Raw genomic sequence first — 16,947 nt, forward strand, 5'->3', positions numbered from 1 at the left:
AGTTGAGTTCAATCTAAAAAATGAATTTACTTTTTTTTTTCAAATTTGACTTAATTTAATAAAGGTAAGCTTAGGCACCTTATCTATTCATATTTGATTTTTTTAGATTAATTTTTATTTAAAAATAATTTTTTTAAATATAACACACTAAATGCACTAAAATGTTAAAATAAAAATATTCTAACACATTAAAAATGCATTAAAAGTATTTATATTAAAAAATTACCATAATTATAATAAATGTTTTATTATATTAAAAACACAAATAAATATAATAAATATTTTATTGTGTTAAATAAAATTTTAAAATTTTATATTTTGGGTTGGGTTATTTAGTTGGGTAATTTTTTAGGTTTTAGGTAATGGGTTTAATTGTTATTGGGTTAGTGATTTAATATAAATATAAATATAAATATAAATAATTTAATATATATAATTAATATAATTTTTTTATAAAATAATATATTTGGACTGAATTGGGCTCGAGCCAAAAAATCTTGCCTAAGGCCTGACCCATATAAAAAACAAGCCTTAAATTTTACCCAAGCCCATTTTTCGGGCCTCGTATTTTGTCCAAATCCTCTCATTTTTCGGGCAGGCGTTCGAACCTGACCGAGTAGCCAACTCATAAGCAGTTTAATCTCATCCCACCTGAAGAGGAAGTTTCTCTTGCATTACTTTTCCTTATTATTATAATATAATCTATATTATTGTTTTAACATTTTACTAAGTTAATGTCACAAATTATCTGAGCACCAATTTGATTAAAGAAATTACGAAAATGTTCTTCTATAATTAAAATATTTTATTTCATTCGAGGGTACTTTAGTTTTTTATTTTAAAAGTCAATATAAAAGTTGAATGTCATGAGATTTGAACTAATACCATTTGCATTGATAAAATTTTAGTTTTACCACTTAACCAAAGTTTTATTTTAATTTCTTTTGTACATTTTAATTGATTGATTTAATGGGCAAAATCCTAATATGAAATAATCTGAACTTGAGACAAACTATTATGAAAATGTACTTGAAATACATGGATATGATTTGTATATGTTATATGAATTCATGATGTGGAAAGTATATGTATATGAAAATTTTGTTATTGTTGAGCCCATACATATTTCTTGCTATTTGAATGAAATATATGACTAACAAGAGTGATGAGGATATGTGTTAGGGCTTGTGACCAAATTGGTTGATTGTGTCTTGCATGTTTATCTTGAACATGAATGAATGGTAAGTTAATTACCATGTTATACGAACTTACTAAGCATTTCATGCTTACTCTGTTTTATTTTTCCCTGTCCTATAGTAATTTGGAAGCTCGTTGGATTGGAAGCTTGGCGGAGATCACTCACACTATCCATCAGCCTATTTCGATATATATGGTAAATCAATTATGGTTGTAATGGCATATATAGGTTAATTGGTCAATATTGGCATGTATTTTGGTTATAATTAGCCATTGGTATGGCTTGTGATGAACATGTTTTGATTTATATAAAAGAATATGTCATGTTTGATATGTGTTTGAAATGATTCATTTAAGCTAGTATATTTGATAAAATATGCATAAAGGTGAACTTGATATCTAGGTAAGTATGAGTATAAGATTGACATGATAATAAATTATCATTTGAGATGCCTAAAGGCACATTGGTTGAATGTTTGTATTACATTATAAATATGTAAAAATGTTGGTGTAGGTGGAAGACAAATTGGGTGAGAAATGTGGCTTGGAAAATAGCCTATTTTCGTCCACACGGCCAGAGATGGTGTGACACACGGCCTAGCACATGGACATGTGATTTGGCCATGTGTCCCCTGCATCTTAAAAATTGAGAAACAAAATGCTCAGAAATTGATCACACTGCTTAGCACACGGGCGTGTGACTTGGCCGTGTGACCCAAGTCAGAGAGTTACACGGCCTGAGATACAGGCATGGCCCTTGGCAGTGTGAACCACACGGCCTAACCACAAGGGCGTGTGTCCCCTGCACCTAGGCAAATTTTTTATATTTTCTGAAAAATTTTCTGAGTACCTAGTTTAGTCCCGATTTGATTTTAATGTATATTTTGGGCCTCGATGGCTCATATAAGGGACATTATGATTGATTTCTGATATGAATACCATAAGACATGAATGTATATGTTTATCTGATCTGTAAATTTTGGTAATGCTCTGTAACCCTGTTCTGACGACAGATATAGGTTAGGGGTGTTACAGGACACACGCATGTGTAAGCCACACAGGCTAGACAAACGCCCATGTGCCACCCTACTTCCCAAATACGCGGAAAAATCTAAATTTTAGGGTTTCTGAGCATTTTAAAGTCTATAAATACCTATTAGAAGAAGACATAAGGGGGCAATCAAATAAAATCGAAGAAAACACTCGAAGAACACCATCGGAACCAACTCAAAAATGGATCTCCCTCAAGATTGAAGATCTTCCTTTAATTTCTTTTGAAGTTTTATTGAGTTTCTTTATGTCTTGTGGTTATTCTGACTAATTGTCAGCTAAATAATAGAAAAACAGTAATTATTAATACTTTTAATCCTCGTGGATACGATATTCCCTACTCACCATAGCTATACTATTGTTCGATAGGTGCGCTTTCCTTTGTCGTATTTATAGTTAGTTTAGTGACCATCAAGTCGTGTCAGATGTCAGGCACGTAGCTGATTTAGAGAAGAATCTCATCCCCTTTTGGTCTTTAAGACTCGAATGGTTCGCAGAGTGTTTGAGGCAAGGTTGGTCGCAGAGGGTTACAATCAGGTGGAGAGAGTTGTTGTTTTCTCTCCTGTTTGGGTATACAATTTTAATTTAAAGATTAGGAGTCTTTTAGTTTCCAAGTTTGAGCACAATTTAGACTGAGTTGACATTCTGTAAAATTCGAGTTAGGCCCGTGATGGAGCATGAAAAAGGAGGCATGATAAATACGAGTCAAGGTGGAGGTTTGTGGGGTTTGCCTTGAATTTATCGGGCATGTTGTAGACACTTCAGACGAGAATTGATTAGCAACCGAAAAATGGCCAAAATAGGCCTGACATCAAGACAAGGAGGTCCCTTACGTCAGGACGACATGACGGTTTTTGGAAATGGACGTGGCGACGAGGAGAGTCGGCACGTCACGACGATTCATGATGTTATGTAGCCACATTTTGTATAGCTCAACAAGACTTCTTCTCCCAGTTGGACTTTGATTACTTCAGGGTTATTTTAGTCATTTTAGCCCTCAGTATTGAGCCATTTAAAGGGCCTTTGTAACACTGATTTAGACACGCCAATCAACAAAGGCTTTTCTTTAAGAGCAACAAGATGTAGTCGCATATGGAGTTTTGGTGAGAGTTTGAGATAATTTTGTGAAACCCCTATTGTGACAGCGTTGGGTGTGAGCTTTGTATTTGGGGCTTGGGTTTTGTATTCTCATTGTGCTCTCGTTTTGTTTACTCTATTAATGTTAAGCATATGCCTTCTTTGCCCGTGGTTTTTATCCTCTTCGGAGGAGTTTTTCACGCAAAATTTGTGTTCTTTCTTCTGCACTTTTTCTATTTCATTATTTATACAGGTCGATCCCCAACATATATATTGATAAAATTGTTAATTAAGTTGGTGTCACAAGTAGAGGTGATCACGGGCCGGGCCGGGTTTGGGCCAGGCTTTTAGGCTCGGGCCTAGCCTGGCTCGAAATATGGGCCTAAAAAGTTGTCCAAACCTGGCCCGAAAGAAAATTGCTAAGCCCGAGCCTGGCGCGGCCCGACCCATATTAAATATATATATTTAATTTGTATAAAATATATATATATTTGATTAAAAATAAAAATATATATTTGATTAAAAATAGTATGTATTTAATATATAATTCGGGCTAGGCCAAAATAGTTTTACCTGAGGCCCGACCCATTTTCTAAATGAGTCTCGTTTTTTGCCCAAACCCATATTTCGGGCCTATATTTTTACCCAAACCCTCCCATTTTTCAGGTGGGCTGTCGAGCCAGGCCGGGTAGCCCAACCCATGACCACCTCTAGTCACAAGTTAACTCGACACAAACTAAAGATGGATGACAATACCAGAATAAACAATTGTACTTCAATCCATTTAGTATTCTTAATATGATATATTTACATGTTTAAATTTCATTTTACTCGCAATTTTATCTATCTTTTCATGTGTTGTTATTAATTAGTTTTAAATCATGCATTTTGTTATTTATTATATGTTATTTTTAAACACAACTGTGTGTTCTAAGTATATAGTTTCCACACACATTAACGTATAATAGAATTTCTAATTCTATTTGGAATTGTCCATAAATCAATTCACTCATCCAAGTTTAAAGATTCATTTGAAGTACAAAAAAATTGAGTAAAATATTAAGCTTGGAAAAAATATTAACAAAGTAAAAAAAAATTCAATTATATATTTATTAACAATTAGATTAATTTTTAATTTTGTAAAGCTCCCAATTCTTTTATTTTATCCTCTTAAAATTTGTAATCATGATATTTGTCATTTTTAATGCGTTTTTTTATTCTATCAAAAATTCAAATGGCTCTAAAATTGTCCATTTTATCAATTTGTTTGATATTTAAAGAAAATTTAAGGGTAAACTACCTAGTGATCACCCAACTCTTAGGATGATTTTATTTTAGTCACTTAATTGTTAAATCTTTAACGACGGTTGACTGTACACGCCACACCATGTTTTCACTTTCATTTTGGTAACCTAAAAAAATATTTTTTCTTTTTAAATATTGATTGGGGTAAAAAAGAATAAAGATTAAAGTGAAAGTTGTAGAAACTAAAATAATACATTTAAAAATAATGTCAAATTATACTTGTTTATCACATTGCCAAAATTTTAAATTTCTTTATTTTTCAATATTAAAATTTTAAATTTCAAAGCATCAAAATCAATCAAAATAAATTTTTTAAAAAATTGATCCCTTGATAATGTTAACCGATTTGTTATTGTAATGTAACAGCTCGTTTTTAGTGGTGTCGGAAATTGTGGTTTAGGGACCACAATTCTGATGTGTGAGTTCGTAAATATTATTTATTTAATATTTATGAGGTCATTATCGTGTCATATTGAAATTTAGTCTGGTAATTTTGATGTTTAGTTAGTTAATTAAAGAAAAAGAACTAAATCGTAAAAACTATAAAAATTAATCGCTATAAATTTATAAGGGTTAATTGAGTATAGAAACATAATGAATGGATTTAAATGATAATTAAGTCATTCTTGAAGTTAGTGGTTGGTTATATGCTCAATTAATTAAGTTTTATGATTAAAAAATGTATATTAAAATAACGTTCATGTATTAATAATAAAACATAAAGAAACCAATATCATCTTTCCCATTTCTTTCTATTTCCAACCGAAAACTCCATTGTTGTTAGCTAAGGAAGCTTTGGCCTTGCATAAACTCATGCATGTAAGTCAATTTCACACTTATTTTGTATGAATTTTATGTTTTTGAAATTGTTGTAGCTTAATTTAGCTAGCCTAGAAACTATTTTGAAATATTGTCAAAGTTTTGAAAACTTTCTATTAATGTTCTTGAAGCTTTTTAGATGTTAATGCTTGAGTTTGAAGTTTGATGATGAAATAGGACAATTTTGTAAAGTGATTTTGAATAGGTTTTAAGTTTAGGGATTAAATCAAAGTATGTTAAATTTGTCATGGGTTTCTTGCGAAATTTCAATACTTGAGGGTTGTATAGGGATGGATATGAATTCAACATGTTAGCCTAGGGCTTAATTGTGAAAATAAGCTTGTTTTGGTTTTAGGGACTAAATTGAACAAAATGCAAAAATTTTAAAAAATTGTGAAAATATTAATAGGAAGGGAAGTCTACAAGTTTGGCACTCGGTGTCTAGGCGTGTTTTGGAGGGATGTTAGCCTTCGGGCTAGGCACTCAATACTCAGACGTGTTCTTGGTTGGATTAGCTTGATTAAGCATTCTAGCGTGTCTTGGATGGATAACTGCGTATCTGTATCTGTTCATATTGGTTCATCGGTCTGAATAGTGATTTTTAATTGGTATAATGGCTTATATTGATGTGTGGTAATAATGCCTTGATGAATGACTTGTAAATGTGCTCAAACTTATCGATATTATATTGTGACTTGGTATTGAATGAACTTGTATAGCTTGAATGATATATTACTTGCATAAAATGAACTCACCCATTGGAAATGGTTGTGATGACAGGACTAAGTGCTTATTCATTTTGTTAATTTTAAATTGTGACATTAAGGTATGTTATATTGTTTTTTTTCAATATATGAACTTACTAAGCTCAATTAAGTTTTCTCTATTTGGTTTTCCTGTAGTTGTCCTGTTGTGGAATCAAGCGATCGGATCACCTAAAAGATCACACTATCCAACTATCTTTTGGTAGACTTTGAAAACATTATATTTTAGTTTTGTGGCATGTAGTAGGAGTATTTGGTATATGTACTTAAGTGTTCATGAAAATATATATGTTGTGTTAGTACAAATTATATATTATACTTATGATATTGAATGTTTGTTGTTTAATTGCATATTTAAGATGAATTTGTGTATGGTAAATGTTGTTAATTGTCATAGCATCTTATAGCTCAGATCCGGCGATCGAACCGGGTATAGGGTGTTACATGTAATATCGAAATTAACTAAATTAATCTTTTCTAAATTTTAAAATTTTATTTTATGTTTTTAAATTACTATTAATAAAATCAACTCAATAAGCCAATTTAATAATTGCCAACAAAACTAAATTTTTTTGATTATGTAATCTCAAATCTTCCATAGTAATATAAAAGTAAAGAAAATCATTGCAATTAAATAATTAATTGCTTGTTCTTCATTTCGGTAAAGATGTGATGAAAAATTATGGATTTTGTTTGGTATAAAATTAATTAATTTAATTTATTGCAAAAAAATTTATTTGCTTCTAGCTTAGTATAAAAGACTCAAAATTATATAATCAAAAGAAATTTAGGTTTCAGAGGTAATTATTAAAGATAGTTATTTGAGTTGATTTTAATTTGGAAATATAAAATAAAATTTTAAAATGTAGAAGGAGATTAAATTAATTAAGGTATTGTTTGATAAACTGAAAAATTAAGTGTCGAAAAAAATAAGTGTTGAAAAATTAAATATTGAAAATTTAAGTATTGAATTTAAGTTATAAAATTGTTTGATATATTACTTAAAATTAATTATGGAATATAATTAGGTTGTTTGATAAATATATATTTTAAATTATAAAAATTATTCTATATTTTATCCTTAATTTTTAAATATTTTTCTTATTCTAAAGAAAAATCAAATTTTAAACCTAAAGTTTTTATAAGAAACTATAATATAATATTATATTAAACTAATTAATTAAAAATATTATCCATTAAAGGTCAAGTATATGTTATCTATTTATTATTTAAACAGTTTTTTATAGAAAAAAATCTATTAGATAGTTTCATTTTAATAATCAAACATGTGTAAAAAATTAAATAATTAAAATATTAATTTTCAGCTGATTTAATTTTTTCAATGGTCAATCAAACAAGGCTTAATCTAATTAATTTCAATACTATAGTAACAAATCGGTTGATATTGATGATTTAATAAACTTTTCAATAATTTATTTAATTGATTTTGATGATTTGAAATTTAAAATTTCAATATTACAAGAAAAAATTATATATTTAGAATTCGGAAAGGGGGTAAATGAATACAGAATTTTAAAATATTAATTTAGTTTCTATTGCTTTTTCACTTTAATCCTTAGTTTTTTTTACCCCGGCCAAGACTTAAAAAATGATATTTTTTGGGTGACCATAATGAAAGTGTGAACATGATGTGGCGTGGACAGTTAATCGCCGTTAAAGATTTAATTGTTGGGTGACTAAAATAAAAGCACCCTAAAGGTTGAGTGATGAAATTGTAAAAATTTCATTTTAGTTACCCAAAATAAAAATGCCCTAAAAGTTAAGTGACCAACTAAATAGTTTACTCAAAATTCAGCCTCAGCTAATTAATTAATGCACTTTACGTGATACCAAGGAAAGCGCCATGTGATTTGATGTAAAATAATTCAAAAAAATTGAAAAGTAAGAATTCCTAAAATAATTTTAAAAAATTAACATAACCTTTTAAAATTAAAAAAAATCCAACAAAATCCTCAAACTTCTTCAAAATTATGATAATGAAATTGTTAAAATTCATAATATTATGTTGACGAAATTGATAGGATTGCAAATTAAGGTAAGAAGATTCAAATTTTGAAATTGAATTACGTGCAAAATTCTAACATCATATTTTAGAAATATATATTTAGAAAGAATTTATATGTTAGATGATATATATTAGCCTCCCAAGAAAATGAAAAGGAAATCAGTGATCACATTATTGTTATTGTTTTCACAAACCATTCATCTCTCTCTCTCTATTAAGAAATGACTTTTTATGGTAGGCCATTATTTAATTTTTGGGTAAATGATCTTTATTTTGTTATCTAAATAAAATAATTATCATTATAATACTTTATCATTTTGATTACTCAATCGTTAAATCCTTAACCACAGTTGGAGATTGAATATGTTGAAGAAACAGAGCCAAAGCACATATATTACGTAATGTTCTTATCTCCCATACAAGCATCAACTGACAGATTCATTATGTGCTGTTTTTACTTACAACAAGCTCCCCTCAAGCACATACAAGAATCATACAACAATGGTGAACTTGTAGATAAGGTTGCAAAAACTTGTCTTCAAAATTTCAATTTCATGGGCTAATATTTGGAACAAATGCAGTACACTGTACAACAAACATAAATATGTACAGACAAGATGCCGAGATGCCTCCCCACGGATGAAAATAAAGTCAGATCCTTACTTATGTCCTAGCCTACTGAAAAATAATAAACGAACTGACCCCTAACACACTGCATTAATCCTACTGCAATGTCTATCAACGCATGCGAGTATTACGTTTATTGTCTTTCCAGAAAGAATATCTTGGTCAGGTTCTCGGTTCTAGCTGAGATGAGATTCCAGGCAAGACTCCTATGCAGGTACCCAACAGGAGGAACCATAAAGAATCCTGCCCTTCCATCCCTGCAACATCCAGTGGTTGTCTTCATCGATTACGAAATCTTTGTGGTACCATGCCTTCAACTTATCCCTAATTATCTTCATCAGTTCCTGGTCTAATGGAAGCGGCTTGAACCCTTCCCTTAATGTACGAATCTGCCATTGCTTGTATGTTTCCGGCCTCTGGACCCTTGCTGATCCCTCACATGCTATGACATTCATTGCTTCGCGACCGTAAAACTCCCTCTCGAACATCAACCTTGCCGGTTCTTCACGAGGTAATGTGTTCTCGAATACATCAAATACTGCAGAGATATGGAACAGAACCTCCTTGAACCTTGTAACAAAGAAGGGAGCATTGTAAGCTCCATTAACTATGGAGTGAACGAAAATATCAGGTTTCATTTTCCTGATCAATTTTAACATAGCATTCCTCGGACAGTCCACATCGGCAGTCTCATCGAGTAGATTGTGAAACCGGAAAAGAGAATTCACGGCAAGCATCTCATTGCTATCTATCTTGATGTCCTCGATCTGGATGGTTTCCCAATGTTCGACTGCTATAGGATTGTACTCGAACGGAACATTAAAACGCTCACAATACTTTGCCAAGCGACGACCTGTCTCCTCAATTCTTTCAGCCGGGCGGAAACCTCGTTGGGGAATCTCTATTCCAGTGATGCGTAGCTTAGGAGGCCCACCGGGTCTTGTTGAGAGATGTTGGATAAGAATGGGCCATTGGAAACCATACAGGATACCAAAATCTACAATATGAAGAACACTCGCTTTCTCAGCCATGTGGTAAATCGATTTGTTTGCAAACAGAATGGCTAGCTTCGTAAACGGACAAGAACAAAGGTAAGCTTTGTAAGCTTTCAAGATATCAGCAGCTGTTGTCATCTTGGAAGCCAGGGAAGCATAAAAAACGTGAATTAGGGCTCCGCTTCCATCCAAGCGAGCCTCAAGGCCATCTGCGAAGATATAGGCCAACCTCTGATTTGCATCACCAAGAGGAGAAGAGTGCTCTTTAATCTGCTTTAGCAGTTCACTTGCAGTCCTACGATCATCAGCAGAAACAGCCTGTGCACAGAGAATCAGAAGAGTCCTCAAATCTACCACTTCTTTCTTCTTCCCCCGTCTTTTAGAACGATTTCTTCCAACAATGGATCCATCCAACTGTTCTTTATGCTGCGAGCTATCGGTTTCCCCATGCCGCACAGTTTGATCAATACCACACATAGTTTTCCCTTCAGTACAAAGTAACACCTTATCAAATACTTCAGATAAATCACTCTCTTCTGTATAAGTTGCCGATTGCTTGTTACTCCTCTCGTCTTCCAATTCCCAATCATCCCGTTCATGGTTCTTCCTACCCGTCAACCCATTGGACGAAATCTCCCTCTCATCCTTCTCCACCTTGACTACAACTTTTGGAACATCTACCTTTTTCCCCACAGCAAACGTGCTGCTCTCTAGGTCAATTACCAGCTGTTCACTACTAGGGATGAACTTACTGGCTTCCTCAAACCCTCTCTGGAACTGCAACACAGATTCCTTATCACTGAAGATGTTCTTAACCAGAAGCTCGCTAACAGAAGATTCCATCAACCCATTACCAATGTTACTCAAGCTATTAACCGAGTCAACAGAAAACTGTGAACTGGACTGTTGCAAATCGGGCTGCAAAGAGTAAGGAGCTTGTAACAAGGAAGGATCGGGCCATCCGCCTTCCCCGATACCACGAGGATCGATATGATCACTAGTCCCACTACGAGAGCTAATACTAGCATCTGAATGGCCATTAGTACCAAAAAGATTACTATCAGGACTCTCCACTTTGACTGGTTGGATGATATTGCTCACCAAGGCATCATATAATGATTTCTCAGTGTCTTCGAGAGCCAAATAATCATTAAACATATAGGGCTTATCCTCCATGTTCTCTTCCATAAGCATCTGGCTTATGTATTTGAGGACTGGATCTGTGGAGTCATTGTCACTTGGAGGTGAATAAGACTCCCCCAATGGACTCCACCCCGAGGAAGCTGAAAATGAGCTACCATCTGAACTTGCAGTAATGGATGGAACATTAATACCCGGGTCCGAGTCAGGTGGTATAATGGGAACTTTCATGTTCATAAAGTTAAGATCTGGGGAGGGGACATTGAACTCAAATCCATTGTGGAATGTATGATCTTCAACTTTGAAACAGTTCAGGTAATCAGAGATTTCAATGGAATTTGGATCCATGGTCATCTAAAAAAATCCCAATTCTACAACCCAAAAAGAACAAAAAAAAACAAGTCAAACACTTACCATGCATCAAAGGAGAAAGCTTTATGGTGATCACTAGACTAATACCCTTTAAAGATTCAAACTTTCTGAGATTTAAAACAAATAAGATCACAAATTCACCAACAATAACACAAAGAAAGGCCGCAATTCAACTAAAGTGGAGAAGTAGAACCAAGAAACAAGAGTTAAACGTACCTTAAAGAGAGAGAGACAGAGAGCCAGAGAAGAAGAGAAGACTTTCGAGATAGCTGCGGGGGATTGAAAGTTTTAAACAAATAGGACCTTTCCTGGAAGAGACTGACACTAATATATATATAGGAGGAGAACATGAAATGAGATACATTGGGACCCTGTTATTTCAGCGGCTATTGGTCGGTCAACATGATATCTGCAGCATCATATTTATTTACTTTTCTTTCTTTTTCCCTTTTTTGACACATTCATTGTATGTATTCCATTTCTGGTTTAATCCTATCCAAGCAAACACTTGCTGTAAAATATTTACTAGAAGTAACTTTCTCACGAAACAGTATATTACAGTATATTGCTGTATTAACGAAGATTATATTAGTTTCAACCTCACATAGAAAATTTGCATGTAAACATAACTAACTTCAACATAAGCCCGTCCAAAGGGTATATTTTTTCCTTGCAGAATTTGACCGAAAAGAGTGCTGTGGTTTAGTTATACGAATTCTTCTCGAGTGCCTATCTATATTATTACCAATATGTACATATATACACATAAAGGATTGCGGGGCCCACTCCTACATATCTGAGGTTGAAGTTGAATAAACAAGTGAAAGGAGCAGCAGCAAGATGTCAAGCTTCAATGGGGCCAAAATCACACGCGTTGAGCTTTCTGTTAGCTCATATATGACAACATATGTATATATTCTATTATATTTAGTTATTTACCATCACAAGAATTTATTTATTTCCTAGTCTAACAGCCACCACCAATTTCACCATGGGATTGCTTGGAAATCAAGGCTTTTCCTTTGTTTCCAATCACTCACTTTGGATTTTGGAATGGTTTTCAGAAAGTCAAAGCTTTATTTTCTAATTTTCTATATTCTGGTCTATTAAACTTGAGAAACAAGAATCTCCAACTTGGGAGATTAGACAATAACTAAGCCAAGAAAAAAAAAATGTTAGAGAGTGTTTTTTTTTTTTTTTTCAATTGCATACAAACTAATTGTATTTTCTACATTATGCTACAAAAATAATTGCAATGGTAGTAATTGCATTTGCCAAACCATTTATCATTTATTTAGAAATGGTTATTTTGCAATAGCAGTTTGGTTGGTTTTGCTTATTATTTAGGAGGATTATTGAAATATAAGATTTATTATTGAGTATGTTATATTATCTTTTTAGTTCATTTATATAGAATGTAAGATTTTATTATTTAGTTGACAAAATATAAAATTATCTAAAAACACGTTTTACCTCTATTTTATTACCATACAAAAGTTGAAACTTATAGCATTTTATTTTAGAGTAAATTACTGATGGGTGTCGAACCCACCAATATAAACCTACGCCTTAAATTGCAAATTACGCAGTATAGGGAGTAGGATCGATCCCTCAGAGACTGGTTTACTGTAAATTGTTGCTCTCTTGACCAGATTTATGTCGGGGCAACTATCGTGCCCAAGAAATTCGGGGGGATAAAATTTGAAGTCCTGAAATAAACAGAAAAATAACAAAAAAAAGTAAAAGTTGAAAACAGGATAATAAAAACAGTGAAATAAATATGAAGAAAAATTAATTAGAATAAGCTTAGCTTTAGGCACGAATTTTCCTCGTCTTTGAACCGATCCTCGAAATTAGATGAACTCCTCTTTTCCAATAAGCTAGTTATAGCTACCAAGGACGCCTCGGACACCAACTCTTCCTTGTGTAAATTAGTTATGGAACGTCCAATAACTAATCTTTACCGATCGAACAACCACGAAACGTTCGTGATTTAGAACTCCGGCAGCCTTGCGTTCTAGAAGAGCCTAGCTCGAACCAATGCCTTCAACTACGTGGGACATTTAAATCTGGTTACTACTTCCCTTGACGGAACCAAACAGCAATCTCCACTTGGCACGCCAATGTGTTCACAGAAAACCAATTAGAAACATTCCTTTCGGAATTCCAATTGTACGTCCAATCACACTAAATCAAACGATGTCTTTTTTGACTTAGTGTTGATCTGACTTTGTGAGTTGACAAAATCATACTCTTAATCCGGAGAAGTAAAAAGTACTGAAATTTTAGGAGTTAAATGGCTCGGGTTCGTAACTCACGGGTTTTGACAAGGCTAATTTCGGCCTAAAGCTGAAAATGGGTTTAGTTGGCTAATGTTTGGGGCATGTTGGTATTGGAATAATTAAATAAGTTTGAATAAATGAAAAAAAATGAAAGTGAGTGGTGAAGGTGACGCAAGGTTGGAAATTAATTGCTGACAAAAAAAAGAAAGAAAAGATTGAATTGCAAGAGATAAAAGCTTAATTTAAAAATGAAATGATTAAAAACTTGATGGAAAATTTTATGAAAAGACTTGATGAAAAGTTTTAAAAAGAACTTGCTGCAAAACTTGATAAAAAACTTGGTAATTAAAAACTTGATAAAAGAACTAGATGAAAAATACTTGAAGAAAGAAAAACACTTAATGAAAGACTTAATTGAAAGCTTGATTTTTGAATTGATGAATTGATTGATGATTAAAATGAACAATGTAGCCTCTATTTATACTAGTGGCCTTGCTAAATTAAGAGCCAACTAGTATAGAAAATCAAGGAAAATATTTCATAATATAAAAAATATCCCAAAATAATCTCCCACTAAGTCAACAATTTTAGCTAATTAATCTTGGAAAAATTCTTCTTTGGCCCTCCTTCTTTGCTTCTTTCTTCAATCTAGCCCAATTGTTTTATTTTTCTTTTATTTAGCCCCAAATTGCATTCCTGCACAAAATTCAATAAATATGGCAAAATTAGTGGTGCATTCTCATAAATTAACCAATTTAATTACATAAAATATGTAACTTTAGCATTTAATCAAATCCCCCTACTTAGCTTATGCTAGTCCTCGAGCATTTGTATGTATCTGCAAAAGGAAAAATTTTCTCCAAAATAGGACTTGACCCCCATGGTTTGCACAATTCAACAATTTAATCCTAGCACATTAACATCTCAAATAACCTAGCCTAAGAAGTAAGTAAATATATTTCAGAATTTATAAGAGCTTGATAGGCTTACCTTTCATTTTATTATTTTTGTACTTAAGACATTTTTGAATTTTTTGACGCGAGACATGATGACAACACAAGCACCATGTTCCGGTTACTCAATTCGGACGTCTTTAAGCGGGTTATTTCGCCCTACTCATGATAACTTGTTAGCGGAGTGAGTGCAAAGAAATTAGACAGTCACACAAACCTTTTTACGCGAGATGTAATGACAACCCAAGCACCACATTCCGGTTACTCGGTCCGGTGTACAGCCCCAATTTTCACTCTTAACATTCATATCAGAGGAGTATTATTATTATTTTTCTTCCCCCTTTTTTTTTTTGAAAGATAAAAGCAGTCAAGCAAACTCACAATTCAAAAAATTTTTACCCACTAAGTCTAGGTTATTGAAAAGTTGTATGTGTAAAGAACTAAATAGCTAAATAGGTCAAACCATAAGTGTACCATCCCAACTTATTAAAAGAAAAATTTTACCTTTTACCGAAAACATACAAAAATAACGATGACAGATAAGCAAATTAGAACCAATTTATATTTCCCTCCCCTATTTATTTTACATTGTCCCAATGTAATTTAAAGAATAAAAGTAAAGATAAGTAGGAGAAAGAGAGAAAAAGAAACTCCCCATGTATTTCAACGTCGTAGAGGGTGGTCTCGTAGGTAGAGTGGGCCTTGGCTGAAGTAAAAAGAATTTTGTGGGTTGACATGTGGAATTTAATTTTGTCTTGGAATGTTTCCTGCAAAATAAAAATGAAAATAAAATAAAATAGTAAAAATAAATAATAATAATAGGAAAATTAAAATGTTTTTTTTTTCAAATTTATTAGCTAAGCTATAAACTCGAGAAATAAATTATTAAAACCCAAGATTACGAGATTTGGTAAAACAGTCGTGATAAATGCACCAAGTAAGTTCCCAGGAAAGAGAGGTGAGTCACAATGGACATTCTTAAGTACCAAGTCTTTCCTTAGACAGAACTAATCCTTGACATGCATTTTCATTTTCCATTTTACCAAAAATTTTATTTGCATAAAGGAAAAGAAAATTTGGATTGCCTCCTAACAGCGCTTTGTTTAACGTCGTTTAGCTCGACGACCTGTGTTATTCAAATTCTTTATCCTTTTGTAATGGACTGCAAAGCGGTTACATGATCTTCAAGAAGTCTTTTATGAATCGTCTATAAGATCCATACACCGTGAAGTCATTCACGAAGACTTCAATGATTTTCTTGACATAATCAGAGAATTTGCTCGACATGCATCTCTGGAAAGTGGTCGGAGCATTATAGAGACCAGACGGCATTCGTCTATACGCAAACATTTCGAAAGGGCACGTGAAAGTTATTTTGTCTTGATCCTCAGGCGCCACCGGAATTTGGAAAAATCCTGAATATCCATCGAGACAACAATAATGAGTCTTACCAGCTAATTGCTCGAGCATTTGATTGATGAATGGAAGTGGAAAATGGTCTTTCCGGGTAGCTGCGTTCAACTTCTTGTAATCGATGCAAACCCTCCATCCATTCTGGACTCGGGTAGGAACTAGCTCTCCTGACAAATTTTTAACCACTGTCACGCCAGTTTTCTTGGGCACGATATGAACATGGCTAACCCAATCACTGTCGGAGATCGGGTATATCATTTCAGCATCCAACGATTTCTGGTTTTCTGATTCCATTCTGACTTTTAGATCAGAGATCTACTTTTCCCATTCGTTGTCTTGCCCATGACTTTTGTCTGGAACTGTTTCCAAAACTTTTCCGCTACAAAGAGTTATTGCACTTACATTCTGCCTAGGATTCGGCTCTATCTGGGAAGGTAATTTACCTTGAGACTCTAAACGATTAACTGCCATCGAGAGTTTACTAACTTGATTAGTTAACTCCTGTATTGATGCATCTGTCCTCTGTTGATATTTTACAGCATCGACGGCAAGTCTTTCCATAATAGCTTCTAGAGATGTGCTCGGCTTGGGTGGCAGTTGCGGTGGTTGCAAAGGTCTTGGTTGGTATGACGGATTATATCGGGGATTAGCTCCGTAATTCAAGTTGGGATGATCCTTCCACCCGGGATTGTAGGTGTTAGAGAAAGGATCATAGCGTCTTTGCGGAGGTCTCAGAAAACCTCCGACATCGCCAACATATGCCGTTAAATTTTCGTTAAGGATTGGGCACAAATTCGTCGGATGTTCAGATGTAGTACAAATTCCACACAGCTGGGTCAGATTCTTCTTTTCTGTAAGCATAGTTTGAACAATATTAGTGAGCTTATCCAATTTATCTTCTAAGGATGAAACGTTTACCCCATTAAC

At 33.3% G+C, this 16,947-nt stretch overlaps 1 protein-coding gene across 1 annotated transcript; it reads right to left on the reverse strand.

Annotated features, from left to right (window-relative positions):
- Positions 1-8,755: 8,755 nt before the first annotated feature.
- Positions 8,756-11,735, reverse strand: LOC105788810 (scarecrow-like protein 34). Its single transcript, XM_012615858.2, has 2 exons — positions 11,589-11,735; positions 8,756-11,371 (listed from the first exon to the last, which is right to left on the reverse strand). Exon 2 carries the CDS (start codon positions 11,352-11,354, stop codon positions 9,072-9,074), a length of 2,283 nt encoding a protein of 760 aa, XP_012471312.1. The 5' UTR covers positions 11,355-11,371; positions 11,589-11,735; the 3' UTR covers positions 8,756-9,071.
- Positions 11,736-16,947: the final 5,212 nt, after the last annotated feature.

Source organism: Gossypium raimondii, chromosome 2, assembly GCF_025698545.1.
Source record: "Gossypium raimondii isolate GPD5lz chromosome 2, ASM2569854v1, whole genome shotgun sequence".
Classification (NCBI taxonomy): domain Eukaryota; kingdom Viridiplantae; phylum Streptophyta; class Magnoliopsida; order Malvales; family Malvaceae; genus Gossypium; species Gossypium raimondii.